This window comes from Corvus hawaiiensis, chromosome 9 (genome assembly GCF_020740725.1).
Source record: "Corvus hawaiiensis isolate bCorHaw1 chromosome 9, bCorHaw1.pri.cur, whole genome shotgun sequence".
Taxonomy (NCBI): domain Eukaryota; kingdom Metazoa; phylum Chordata; class Aves; order Passeriformes; family Corvidae; genus Corvus; species Corvus hawaiiensis.
This window is the reverse complement of record NC_063221.1, coordinates 14,291,528-14,305,708: the sequence shown is the minus strand read 5'-3', so window position 1 is coordinate 14,305,708 and position 14,181 is coordinate 14,291,528. Positions and strand designations below refer to the sequence as shown.

Below are 14,181 nucleotides of genomic sequence, written 5' to 3'. Positions count from 1 at the left end.
TGAGTGGTCACAAGCTTTTATCTTAAGTGACAGCAGTTCAAACACCAGGGGTCAAGATGTTACATTGTTTAAGTGCCCATACCTCTCTATTTGCTTATTTATGGGGGTGGGGGAGTGATTCCTACCTTTACTCAATCTATAGCACATCTCCACAAAACAGCATTGCCACTGACACCCGGCAACTTTGCATCTCAGCCAGAGACAGACATAACAGGTACAGACCAGGTACAGACCTGGTCTACTCATAGTCCTTCAGGTGATGTGCCCAGCTAAGCTGCATCATGTTCTCCCCCGACAGAGGTTATGATGAAACACAATGTTATCAGTCATTAGTCTTTGTCAAAAGGTCATTTTAATATTTTCAAATCATCTTAAATCATCTCAAAAAATACAGCGATGAAACTAAACTTCATCTCTCCAGTTGTTCTCACATACACACACACACATTCTCTAAAGATACACAGGGAGATAGGTAAAACTGGAAAGCCAAAGTAGAACCTTTAAAAAAAAAAAAAATCTTTGAAGCCAACCAGGTTGGGCCACAGTGGGAGGCTAGGTCACTATTTAAACATTTGATAATATTTTTGTCCTTCCCTGTTTGACTTGGAATCATATCAGCAAAAAAACTCACAGAAATTTCACTTTCTCACTCACCATGCTCCAACTGAGCATGTTTCACTTTTAGCCCCTTCTCTGTATGAAGCTGCACACACAAAAGGTTAAAACTATCAGGGAAACCAAAGCACTGTCTAGTTAACATCTTAAAAGTAACTATCACTTTTATTGTTAATGGTTCTCTTTCCCACCTAGTCTGTGAAGACTGAAAAAGCAGGATTTGAAAAAGGTACGTTTAGTCAAAAGAATATTTTTTTAAAAGGTCCTTGTAGAAGTAAGTTAAAACATACTAATGCTTTGTGGATCTGTGGATCTTCTCTACTCAGAGGCAGCAGACTACATATATGCCAGCATACCTGACCTTCCCAAGTATTTCAGACCTTCTGCACTGAGAAGTACAGCACATGCTGATACTGATGATGAAGAAAAGAGAAAAGGTACTGCTTATTAGTAACTCCAGAAGGTGTCAATATGTACAAAAGCTTCCTATATATTGAATCTAATACACTTTAAGCAAAGAATAGACATTACAGATATGAGAGACATTCTCATTTAAGATGTGTTACCAGTTATGTCATCAAAACTGAGAGGTGAGGGAGTGGTGTAAGATATGTGCCACTGAGAATAACACCATTGACACTTCTTTCCAGTGCTTCATTCCTCTGCCTGTCATAACTAAGTACAGACTCCCTTCATATCACTCATTTCACATTTTCTATCTGCACTTACAGCTGTTGGGCAGCTAACAGTACTCTGGTTATTTTCCAACTACTACAAAGCCTCCTAACCCTTCAGAGTGCCCAAGACTCTGGCATCGCAGCACATTGAGCTCTTTCAGCTCCTACTGTCCAGCATAATGCCAGGGGCCAAGGTTAAGTCTGGATTTCTTGGTCTATCCTATACTGAAAACTGTCTCATCAACAGCTGATTTTTTCCTCACAGAATTAGATCTAAATGAAATTTTGTTTCCACGGGATAAAAGCAGACATTCAAAATGAGAATCTAATATAGTAGTTGTGTATGTGATAATTTCACATATTAAATAATGCATTCTGACAGATGTTCTCTATCACTGTCAGAACTCCTGTATTTCTTGCAGCTACTGCATTACCAGTTTAAGCACTTGTTTCTTTCAACAGCATTGTTTGCCATGGAAATTAAGGTTGAAAAAGACATGAAGACAGGAGAAAACACAGTGTTATCAACAATACCTCTTCCCTCAAAGGAATTTAAAGAGACAGGAATTAAAGTCTATGATGATGGCAGGAAGTCAGTCTATGCAGTATCCTCAAATGGGAGCACAACACAAAATGGGATGGATGAACTTGCTCCTGTTGAAGTGGAAGAACTGCTACGGCAGGCAACTGAAAAAAATTCTCAGTCTCCCACAGAGTACCATGAACCTGTATTTGCAAACAAATTCTGCAGGCCAGTTACTCCTCAGAAAGACAAATTAGTCCCTGGACCAAAACCGGAAGGCACTGACAAAAGAGAGATGAATGGATTTAGCAATCATCAGACAGAGATCTCCCCCAAAACAGAGCCCTTTATGGAGCAAAATAAAGAGAATGGGATTGATCTTCCAAAGGTAATACAACCAAAGTCTCCCTCTCCAGTAATTTCCCATTCAGAGAAGAAAGTGCACACTAATCATGAAAACAGGATGATTCATAATGAAGAAAGAAATGCTGCACATGAGGAATTAAAACCTTACCAGAATACAAGAGAAAGACACAGTGAGACAAGGTTTTTAAATCCCTGTCATCCTAATGAAACATCCCCTGCACCTCAAGATGAGGAAGACGTTCGATACAACATTGTCCAGGCTGTACCTTGTTACGTGGATGAGTCTGAACCAGTGACAATGGTTTTCATGGGTTATCAGCGCATTGATGATGACGATGCAGAAGCAAACCAGAAGTTGTCCCAATATGATGGAGTTATCCGTGCAGAACTAGTTATCATTGATGACGATGATGAAGATGACAGCAAATCTGAGAAACCAGCATATCATCCCATAGGCCATTACAGTCAAGTTTATCAGCCACCCAACAGAAAAACCACAGAAGTCCCACAGATGAACCCTGTGAGCAGTCTGGGTGCAAGCCTGAACAAGGTAGCCCACAAAAATTCCATTTCCCTGCAAGAACAAGAGGAACACTTAAGCTCACCGACACACCATGCTCATCTTCACAGCCAGATGTCTGGAGATGGTACAGAAGATCCCTCGCTAACAGGTAACAGAAAAGGAAAATCGTGTCACTGCTGTTCGCTCATGTAGCAAACTGATATTGCTCTTATCTGCTGGCAACTGTTTCACTTCTTGCATTGTTTGGATTGTTTCAGACTAATATGCTATTAATAGTAATTTCTTTGCTCTTTACCAATCTACATTTTGGATCTGTTGAATTATTTTGTCTTTAGCAATGCACTAATTACAGTATCAAAATTTGGAAAATAAACTATCACAGAACAGCTATTCCTGTAACCTTTAAAGATTAAAAGTAGCTCTCTTTCAAGTTCCATTAATGCTACCACAATTGGCAGAATTAGTTTTCATTTCTTGCAGGTAACTAACAGCATTGCTACTTAACACTTCCTCCTCCCTCACTGGCATGTTTTTGTACCTGTCTGCATTCCAACTACTTCCTAGATCATCCAAGTTACACCTTAAATCAGAAAGACTGCTTAATAACTAGCTTTACTTCGTATTTTTAAGGAATCAACATTGCCAACATTGACTTGATAGTGTTTATGCAAGTTTTAACATTTTTTCATTAACCTGAGTTAGATATTTTTCATAGCTTCTGAAAGATAATGAAACAGTTTTCATCACTATACATGGTTAGTCCAATAGTACACAGAGTTATTTTTGAATACTTTTTATATTCTAGTAATACATACAGTATCTATTTCTTACTATAAAGTTTTATAATAGAAGTTTGAAAGCAATAGCAAAATCTTCCAGAAACATAGAAAACTCTTCTTTATGATTATGTTGCACTTTCGTGCAGACAATTAAACTGCATTTAAGTATACTTACAGAGCAGCAGATTTCAGACAGTACTCACATTCCACTCGAAGCAAAGAACACTCTGGCTGAATTACAGGAAGATCAGGGGTCCTGATCCCACATTCTCTCCCTCCAGACAATTTGCAGAAAAAATATAAGTTTGGGCCCTGCCTAAAGCTGTATTGACAGCCCAGGAATTCTTTACACTATGTGTAAAGCCAGGAGAGAGGATGATCATTGGATCATGTAAGAACTTTCAAGTATTTTTGCATCAGTAGGCGCTGATTGGGAAGAGCTGCTCAGCAAGCAGTGCTCTCAGCTTTTAAGAGCATCAATATCATGGAGACATGCACACAACAGCCAGAAATATTCCAGCAGTGCTGCCCAGCATTTCTGATCAAAAAGGCCACTATACTTTATTACTTGAGGACCTTTGCTTTCCTCAAGCACCATCCTGCCATCTGTGCGCTTCCCTGTGTCCTCCAGTACCAAGGGCTGCTGCTAGCAGCTCTTATGCCAGCAACTGGAAGCAGAAGTAGTACAGGCAAGATAAACCACTCCAGAAGCTGGTCCAGCCCATTATATTTTGGGCATAGTCCCTTAATTCCCCCATCATATATGTATAGGGTAATGGAGAAGGGATACACACCCACCCACCAGCAGGTTTCTACTGAAACAGGTCATTTATCCTACAGCCTGCTGAGTGGGTGCTCCTGAAGGTATCCTGGGAAAGAGTTTTCCAAGTAGTAACTACAAGCTGGCAGTATCATTCAGATGGGCCATATACAGGCCATGAGATGTTAGCTGAGCACCTCTATCCGTAACAACCCCTGTTTATTTTTGTCTCCCAGGAGAAGCATCCGAAATATCTACATTTTTCCCTTCCACTCAGACACTTCCCAAACAATCTTGGTTATCTCTCATTTGAGGATAAAGGAAAACAAATACTTACTTTCAGAAAAGGGGACTAAGTGCAAATATAGCAAAGATATTTGAGAATCTGTCCTGTAAATCAGTATTTGGTCTCACCCATTTACTTATAACTATTCCACCAGTAAGAAAATGGCCAGTTGGGAAAAATGGATCCCAACTAAATTACAAGCAGTTTGGCAAGTGCCTCAAAAATTCCCCCAGTCAGCACTGCCTCCAAGTGAGTATCTTAATGGCTAGTAGAATTTGGAACTAAGCCATATTCTTCTTTAGCCCTCCAATTATTTATTGTCACTCCCTGGGACATTTTTGATCAGTGGAAAAAGCCAGGAAGTGACTCAATTTTTCCCAAGCAAACCTATAATCCTACTGAGACTTCTAAAAGGGAAACAAAACCAGGAAAGCCTCTCTACATCTAGAACAATGTATTATACAGAGCTGTTTCTTAGAGAAGTATGTTGTTTTCAAAGCAGCCATTGATGCTCACCCTAGCAGGTTCACCCTAAACACCACTAGAGAAAAGAGGGGAGCCAATTATTTTTGGTAGCTCATCATTCATTACTAAAACAACAAACAGTAAAACAGAAAAACTAATCCTCTCTGAAACTGAAGCTTTAGGAGGCACTTGCAGCATTTAAACATTAAACAAGCACTGAGGACTCTGAAAGACAATGGAAAGCAAAGAATCACAGGACAGACCAGCATGATGGCCCCTCACGTAACAATTGCTCTTTAGGAAAGAAATGAACCTTCAGAACAAGTAACTGAAATAGCTAATGATGGCCAAGGACACAGAAGCAGAGGAATTGTTCCATGTGCCAATCTATATAGAGAAATATCAGATTAAATTAGGAGCTATTCATGCTCACAAGCTTACAAAGATGTAGGACATACGTCTCTCCATATAGCAACAATTTTCCTTTCCCCACAAGTTCCTTTCCCCACCAATATCCCAAAGTATGTGCCCTCAGAAAAACCATACAGAGAAAAGGATGACAACACTAATTGGTACACCTGTATTTGCATTATTAGAGCTTATTTTCTTCTTTAAATTTCAGGCAAATTAGTTCAAGTGCAAATGTTTTGAAGATGCAATACTCATTAGGGAAATGAAAAGTCCTTGTGAGGGAACAAAGGCTAGACATAGTGAAATGAGTAAGGAAATGCAAAACTAAAGCTGAGTAAGCAGCAAAACCTACTGACAGTGTGGAACAGGTTCTCATGGGACACAAAGGTCCAAGGCTTTTGGCAGCTAGCTAGTCTAGATGAGCTTTTTTTTCTCCTTACCACTGGAAGCATTGCAACCTTCAAAAAACACAATGGAGACAGCTCCATTTGTGTTTAAGAAAGTAAAATACAAAAATCCTTTTTAATGAAGATTCATGCACACCATCTGTTCCTGTAATGTACAGAGCAAGAAAAAAAACAGACTATGAGGTATAAGTGAAGCATCAGACTGACTGTTCTCAAACCACACTGAGGACTTGAATCCTTCAGAATTCCTCAGCCTGTAAAAAGTACACAGTGTCTTTGTAAGAGCTAAGGTTAACATCAGTGGTTCTATGATATAAAGTTACACTCAGATGCTTCTATGATTTGCAGCAACTTCAGCATTCAAAACATAACTCAAGTTGGACACTTGCTGACATGTGTAAATCAAGTAAACAGCTGCTTTGACCCCTCATCTCAGCAGAGCCGTATGCAGGGTGAAGGAATGAGACATGCTATTTTGGGTGACTCTTCAAACTAACGGGTCAGAGTAATGGAGATTATTCCCACTGCATTCTCAGATCAACAATGTGCTGGGGGGAGGCTTTTACATATCAAACAACAGCATTGTGTTGCTGTTCTAAAAATAACCTTAACATTAAATCATTTGCCTTGCAGCGTCCCTTTCAAACTTACCCTCACTATACCCAGTTACAGACAAAAGCCATACTGATGTTTACACAGGTACTGTTACTGCATCAGATGAAATCAGAAACATGACTGATTGAACACTGACTCACAGCACCAAGAAGAAAGTTTTCTCTGAGCATCACAGAAAATTAAAAGGTTTCCAAACAGTTACAGCTCCCACTGAGGAGTTTAGTTTAAACAAAGAGTTTGTTTAATTATTCATACATCCTTTTAATCTGTCAGCATCCAGTCAAGGGCAAAACCAACTCTGTGTAATATGCTAGTGAACGTAACAGAGACAAAACAGAAGATAGCTGTGCTAATTTTTAAATAGCTATTACAGAGCAGTTTCTTAATATACTCACTTCATTGCAAAATTACCAGAACTAACACCTTTTACTGATTTCTTTCTATAACACTAAAACAACGCTTATTCTGCTGGATTAACCACCGGAGGTATGTGTAGTCTTCATTTTTCTAAATAAGGAGATTTTGCTTCAGAAATAGAAAGAAAGACTTAAAATGCAATGGCTTTGTTTGTTTATTTTTTCAGCTCTGAGGATGAGAATGGCAAAGCTGGGGAAAAAGGTGCTTTAACAGCTGTAATGACATGGAAGTAAAATTTACCACTCAAAGCAGATAAAGCTAAGAAGACTTTCTTCCACATACTTTTTCTGGATCATAATGCTTGTTTTTCTCCTGTTTCATGGGCTATTTTGCCCTCTGCATAATCCAATGGACTTTAATAGACTTCCAGATTTGACCAACTGCCACACATACACAAATCACATCCTGGATTTTGTTAAAAGTAGTGGGAAGTTACCTAAAGCCATAAATGCAGTGTATATACAAGTATGAAGACATGTGCATACCTGTTCTCACAATCAGAAATATGCTGTTGCTATATACACAGAGCAGGTAAACACCCATCTCCATGGAACTTCATGGGGCACTGTTTCACATTAAAGTGTGCCAATCTAATTTTGACTGAAAATGCTGTTTCAGCCTTCTTTTTGTAAAAGCATTGGTTGATAAAAAGCAAAATGTGAGAGAGGAGCAGGAAGAACGTAAATATAAAAAGTGCTTTCCAATTATACTACCTTGGGTTAAATGTAAAGCATTCCTTTTTAAGTGATAACAGAACAAACCAAAAATAATTAAGCCTGCATATTTAAATATTTAGCCACCTTCTAGAGCTCCATAGTCCATTCACCCTTTTATGTTACATATGACAGTGTAGCCATCCTCACACCCTGCTCTCTTCACCATCCCACAAACATGCTGCCCACCCACAACCTCACAGATAAATCCTGTGTATAATAATACAAACAGCCTGACCTCCTGACCATGGTTTCACCTCCCAGCTTGCTGAGAAAGCCCTGCTTTTCCAAGAAACTGGTTGCCAGACAGGCAACCAGCTCATCAAAAAAAAAAAAAAAAAAACAAACCAAAAAACAAAACAAACCAACAAGCTAACAAAACCCAACCAAAACAAACAAACACACAAAAAAAACCCCAACAACAGAAAAAAACCCAACAACCATACTGTTTAGGTTTCAGCTGGCTGGGGAGCTAAAATCAGGCAAGCCTCCCACCAGAAATATTGAGTTGCCAAGGGCTTGTCCTGCAGATGCAAACAAAGATGTGTTACAGGTGCAGCCAATGCTGGGCACTGTTCTCCAGCAAGTTTCAAGGCTCCCACCAAAGAACAAGTTAATTCTTTCCACATGATGGAGGATGTAAGGGCCCTAAAAGAAGGTACAATCACACCTAGAAAAATCACATCCAAGTGAGATTTTCCAGTACATAGTTCTTGGGCGGAAAAAGTGCCTCATAGCACAGCACACCACACCCTTATACTCAAATCAGTCCAACAGCTTTAATTCACTAGGTCTTAGCCTCATTTGTAACACTGAACAGATAAAGCTCAGGTTGTGGTATTCTGGTATAGGTGACTCAAATTGTGCACCAGCAAAAAAAAAACCAAAAAACCCTACTATAATTTTTTCACTGGTCTTCTTTTCAAAGCAGGAAACTGAAGTTACTACCTCATACTGAGGCACGATGGTAGTAATTGACTGACTTGTAGCCTCTAAACATTTGGTGGCTCCCAGTCTGATGTGGGGAATAATCTCAAATTTTAAGATCTGTCAGAAATTGTTACCTGGAGAGTGGAATAGTAGATAAGAACAAATAAATTTTATTATAGTACACTTCCTCTATGTCTATCCTGTTGCTTGTTGTTGTTGTTCTATGGTGGGCTTTTTCCTTATGCTTCTGCTGTTATTTGCTGTTTGTGAGAGCAGAAGGCTTCACCCTCAACTCTTAAGGATACACTAAAAAATGAGAGTAGGTGAGGGATATGAAGAAGTCAGGAGCAGTTTTTGTAACAGCAGCAGATGGCTATGGATACTCATCCTCTGCCCTCCCCAACAACCTGTACTATTAAACTTGAATAACATGGAAAACGGAGCAACTACCATCACAATACTAGTCAAAGTAGTTTAAAAGAAAGACTGAAAAGTTTTGTGCTTCTGGAAAGCAGGAGTGTTCATCATCTGAGTGCTACAGCCCCAGAGCTTTCCTGCATCCTGTATCAACAAGAACAGAAATACAAGGTGGAAAATATTTTTTCAAATGTCAGTAGAGATGCTATGCAAAACTCTAATCATTAAAGCCAAGTGATTTCTAAGGTCCAGCAAGACAAAAGTCTCTCTGAAGCAAAGCCAAAGCTAGAGTCTTTAAGTGCAGTATCATTTGTGTGGGATCATTATCATAAATAGCTGATTCAGAGTGATGCAATTTTGTGGTTTACATTATGTAAAGTCACTTTTGCACAGCACAAGGAAGACCAACAGAAGCTAGACAGTGGTTGAACTAGGTCAGGTATGAACTAAAACAGGTGGTTCCAAGCATGTTCTGAAAAACATGTCCTGTGCCACTTCCTCAGGGATATGTAACAGTTTCTCCCTTCACTCAAACCCCTTAGAAAAGCTGGAATCAGATTTATGTGAGCAAAGCATTTCTCAGACCTACTAGCAGATCATCCCTGTTAACCATCCTTCTATTCACTCGGATTCTTCTTACTTCAGCCTGCAAAAAAAGGTCTAAAACCACGAAGGTATTAACTTCTGCACAGAAACGCAGAATACTGCAGTTTTTCCGCAAGGATTGCTGTTCATCTTTGATTGTCTGGAAAAGGATATACCCACATGACAAAAGAAAACCATCCATACCTGCTCAAACAAAAGCTTAAGCATAGCTATCAAGCCAACACCCATTCCATAATGACCACCTGTATGAGCTGTCTTGAATTTAAAGATCGAGTTTCTTCATAAAGCATGAAAATTTTTCCAATTAGTTCATTTAGGAACCTTCCTATTTTGGAAAACCTTCACATGTCTCAACCTCTCACTGACAGTTTACAGAAAGCAAGCAAAACAGAAGTGCTGTTATTTGAACAAGGGCGCCACGTAGTGTTACAAACTGTGACAGAATGCACAAAGCAGGCAATCGTCTCTTCAGCCTTCTCCAGGTGAAGGAAAAAACATGGCCATTATTACACTGACCTGGACGTCTCCCCATCTTCGATTTCTGACAAAACAGAAAAAAATGTAGCACTCAGTGTGAGAAGGAGAAATTAAGTACACCTTCCCCTGGTTCTTTCTGAAGCCTGAAACATCAACTAGTGAAAAATTGCTTCAAGAGAAACAAAGTAGCAGTGAATTCCATTACATTGGAGTTGTGTGCACCAATTAATTTTTGTTCAAAACACAGGCAAAGAACATGATTTCTAGCTAAGCCAAGAGCAGATGACCAGTATTTGGAGGCTGCACCTAACAACTTAATTGAACCAGTAAAGTACTTGTGAGACTGATCACAAATTTATACCCGTCACCTATTTTCCTGCCAATATCAAACACTTCCACAGATTTTTTTCAAAGGGGTATACCAAAAACTTTGGAAGACACTAGAATGCAATGCCACATTACTTCCTCTTATTAATCATGCAGGAAAAGGGCAGGGGTGGTGGTGTGAACAGAAATGATGTAAAATTAGCAAGTCTTTCAATCAATTAAGTTACAATACTGCACATAAGGGCTCCCGTAAGAAACTAGACAATATTGCAAGCACTGGGAAGAAAGAAGTTATCCAGAACAACTAACAATTTTTCCAATTTTAAAGTTGCATTACATGTGGAACGAGGAATTTTTTTTCTTCTTGAGGAAAAGAAACTCCATTAAAATGTGAAACTATTTTAACATTCAATTTCAACAATAGTTTCTACAGGAAGGATTTAGATAGCTTTAATTTATAAAACAACATCTACAAAAAACCAGACAATCCATTTTGCTCCTAGGCAAGACTTTTCTAGTTTCCATTTGACAGTATTTTCACATTACTAAAAGGGACAAGAACTTTTATTGAGATATTTACATTCATCTTTTAAAACCCATGTTCATTATCACATGTAAATGAAAAAACCCTCAGTACAGCTATTGTATTACAGAAAGAATCCAGCATTAACCTTAATTTAAAAAGCCATCAATCATGCCTAGGTTGAGTGATTTTTCTTCTATAAACTCACAGCAGACAAAAGAGTCCCACAAAACTTTAGCAGTAGATGAGCCTGAGATTCCCAGGCTTTTGAGATCAGAGTTCTCAAAAACCCCCCCACACCCACACAATTGGCTCCATGCTTCTTGCCCTTCAACCTGGGTCATGACTCACTTCTTCGTAGTCCCCCTTTCCCAATCTGCACATGACTTTTTTAAGGGGGATGATTCAACTTAGACTCACTCGCAGTCAGCTGCTGCTGACAAAGGGATTAATCCCAGCTCCATAACCACCCTTATGGCTAAATCAGATATCTGAGCAGCCAAAAAGATCACTGACTACAGACAAATGTGTCTGAATATTCCTGAATATTACCTGTCCATGCAACAGGCACTATGGACTTGGGAAGGTGCAGGAAGACACAGAACGAGACAGCTTTAGTAACTGCAGAGAACCACCACCTGACCCACACCTACAAGTATTTTAGAGCTAGCCATACTTGTAGAGATGCTGCTGTAAAAGTCTGTACCAAGTCAGGCCTCACTACTTACTATTCAATCCAATACTCCCAACACCTTAATTCCCAGCTAGCTTAGTAGTCCTAGCCTAAAAATATATGTTGAATTGTTACAACTAAAAATCGATACTTTTCAGTAAGAAAAATGAAGATGTGTGGGAGCAAGCTGTTCAGAGCCACAAAACACAACTGCAAAGCACCGTGACTGCACAGCATATTAAGGTTTCATTTCCAAAATGCCACTTCAAGAGTATCCTTCCATACCTAGGCAAACCATGAACCAAAAAAGTTAAGCAATACAGTGCCTTTCCAGTCTCTGTACCTAGTTCATACATTTGGAGAAATCTTTTGTTGACTAAAAGATTACCCTCCATTATTCTTTCAGAATAGAATTGTCAGCAGAATTCTTATAGTTCTGTCTTCTAGATATGCCAGCTCAAAGGGCTCTCACTTAACACTAACAGAAGCTGCTTTTTATGAAGTTAACCTAGCTCCCAATTTACATTTTGCTCAATAGCACAAATACAACTGCAACATTCCAGAGCAAGTATTTTCACTTCCATTAAAGCATCAATTGGCATAAATCCATCTCATTGCAACAGTCAAGTAATTCAGAAGCCACAAGCAACCAAAGACAGTAAAACAGAAATCCATAAAAAGAGAAAGGTTCTTCCAGATTTGAGTTTTGCGTAAGTTACAATAGGTTTTAATGCATTTATATTGAAAACACATTTTCTCTTCACGGTTTAGAAGCACCAAGAGGGATGAGACACAGCAGTATTTTGAGTGAGGCAAATGGCGGTTTTACTAAAGGACTGAAGTTCCTAAACTCCTATGCTTGTTGTGTAAGTACACTGCTCTTAGAGCAGACAGTGGTTTTTGCATTTTATTTTTATCTATTTAGCTCATGCATCAACCTGCATTTGTGACAATTTTTCACTAAGTTTTGTGGTTTGTCTGGTTGGGGGTTTCTTTATGCACAAAACTATCAAGAGCAGGAAGTAGGCCTATCACATATCATTAGAACACAGTAAAGTGGACAGATTGATCTGGATCAGTCATATCTTAGCAGTTCCCCCAATAATATTCACAAAAGGTTTAGGGAACTGTCTACCAAAATAACATTTTCAGCACACCTTCTCAGTCTTCTTTTAACCCATAAGCTTCAATCAAATTAACTAGTGTGCTTAAAAAAAATAGAGATTTCATTCCTTACTCAGGCAAAGGTTCCCATTAAAAGTCCCATCAGAAGACAGCTTTTGCAGGATTCCTCTCTAGATTTGAATTCCAGATCTCCCTAACACTGAGTGTGACATGCACGTGCTGTTATTCTTCAATTATATCTTCAGGGACACGTTGAGAAAAAAGTTGCAATAAAAAGTATTCCTTGCAGATTTTTCAACTGCACAGTATTTCATCACAAAATTCTCAAATACTTATTTCATACTTGGTTGATTGCTATCAGGAAGGCAACAAGGAATACTATATTTCCACAGACATAGATGGTTAACACAATCTGTTTAAACAGACAACCCTGCAAGAAAAGGGAAAGAAAAGTCATTAGTCAGTCTTTTTATTGATTTAAACAAAGAATCATCTGATTTCACAGCAGTTAGATACCAAATTGTGACTCACCTCTGCTTCTGCAGATGTGAGTGACTGCAGTATCTGTACTCTGTCATCCTCTATCACTTCAACTGTTCATGGGAAGAAAAACAGAAGTCAAATCTGCCCTTAAGAGGAAGGGGGGTTTCATTTTTATACTGCAGAAGTCTTGATCCTGTGACTAAGTCTCATGCAGCATCAAATCTGAAAAGGACTTGGAAGCTTCATTTGACATTTCATGACCTGTTACTATCACACTCACAGCACAAATGAAAAATTATTCTGGAGCTGACCTACAAAAAGTAAATTCTGGACATTGAAGTCAGAAAAAAAAATTGTCTCTTTTGCTAGACTGAATAATCAAAACATTGAGTTTTGAGCTAACACCTTTTCCTTTTACATTTTAACATAACTGGATTTAATTAAGTATTATTTTCATTAGCTAACATAAGAACACTTATTGTCCAAAAACTTCAGGGTAATTCCCCTATTTCTCAGAAGTAATTACTGCAGTTAAATTTAAATTCACATCCTTTATAATCACTCCTTCACATGCCATCTTACACAGACTCTTAATTAACCACTCTTCAATTCTGCAGATGCCTCATCTCAGCCTTAGACACAGGTCATTCACATGTGCACAGTCATCTCCTCCCTGTGACACCAGCCACTGGAGCTAACAATTTCCAATGAAGTTACTACCCATCTCTTCACTAGACATACTGGAGTCAGGATTTCACATTTCTTCCCTTGGTCAGTCAAAATGGCAAGCATTCAAGCTTGCCCCTGCAATAACAGCAATTTGACAACAATTAAATGCAGATTAAATCTGCATGAGTTAACCCGGACTTAACATACCCAACTGGGATCAAAATTATGGCCAAAAATAAGAGATTCTCAGAAAATACTTACACATTTCAGTCTGCACATTTCAGTCCCCCATGAACTATGGGTTGAGAAATGAGAAGCTACTATTTTAAATGGCACAAACCCCACTTTTCTAGAACACTTTTGTCTTGAAAACTGGTTTACTTCCATATTAATT

The 14,181-nt window shown here is 38.7% G+C and overlaps 2 protein-coding genes across 7 annotated transcripts in view; one reads left to right on the top strand and one right to left on the bottom strand.

Annotated features, from left to right (window-relative positions):
• PALMD (palmdelphin) overlaps positions 1 to 8,670 on the top strand; it is a 47,298-nt gene extending 38,628 nt beyond the window's left edge. The window contains exons 6-9 of the mRNA XM_048313079.1: positions 811 to 844; positions 942 to 1,052; positions 1,755 to 2,852; positions 7,011 to 8,670. Coding sequence (XP_048169036.1) covers positions 811 to 844; positions 942 to 1,052; positions 1,755 to 2,852; positions 7,011 to 7,054 — 1,287 coding nt within the window. The 3' untranslated portion in view covers positions 7,055 to 8,670. The remainder of the gene's footprint in view (positions 1 to 810; positions 845 to 941; positions 1,053 to 1,754; positions 2,853 to 7,010) is intronic.
• The window catches only part of FRRS1 (ferric chelate reductase 1), a 27,911-nt gene continuing 22,130 nt past the window's right edge, over positions 8,401 to 14,181 (bottom strand). For all 6 annotated transcript variants that reach the window (XM_048313077.1, XM_048313072.1, XM_048313075.1 and 3 more), the window contains 2 exons: positions 13,167 to 13,228; positions 8,401 to 13,065 (listed from right to left, as the gene is read on the bottom strand). In XM_048313077.1, coding sequence (XP_048169034.1) covers positions 12,973 to 13,065; positions 13,167 to 13,228 — 155 coding nt within the window. In that variant the 3' untranslated portion in view covers positions 8,401 to 12,972. The remainder of the gene's footprint in view (positions 13,066 to 13,166; positions 13,229 to 14,181) is intronic.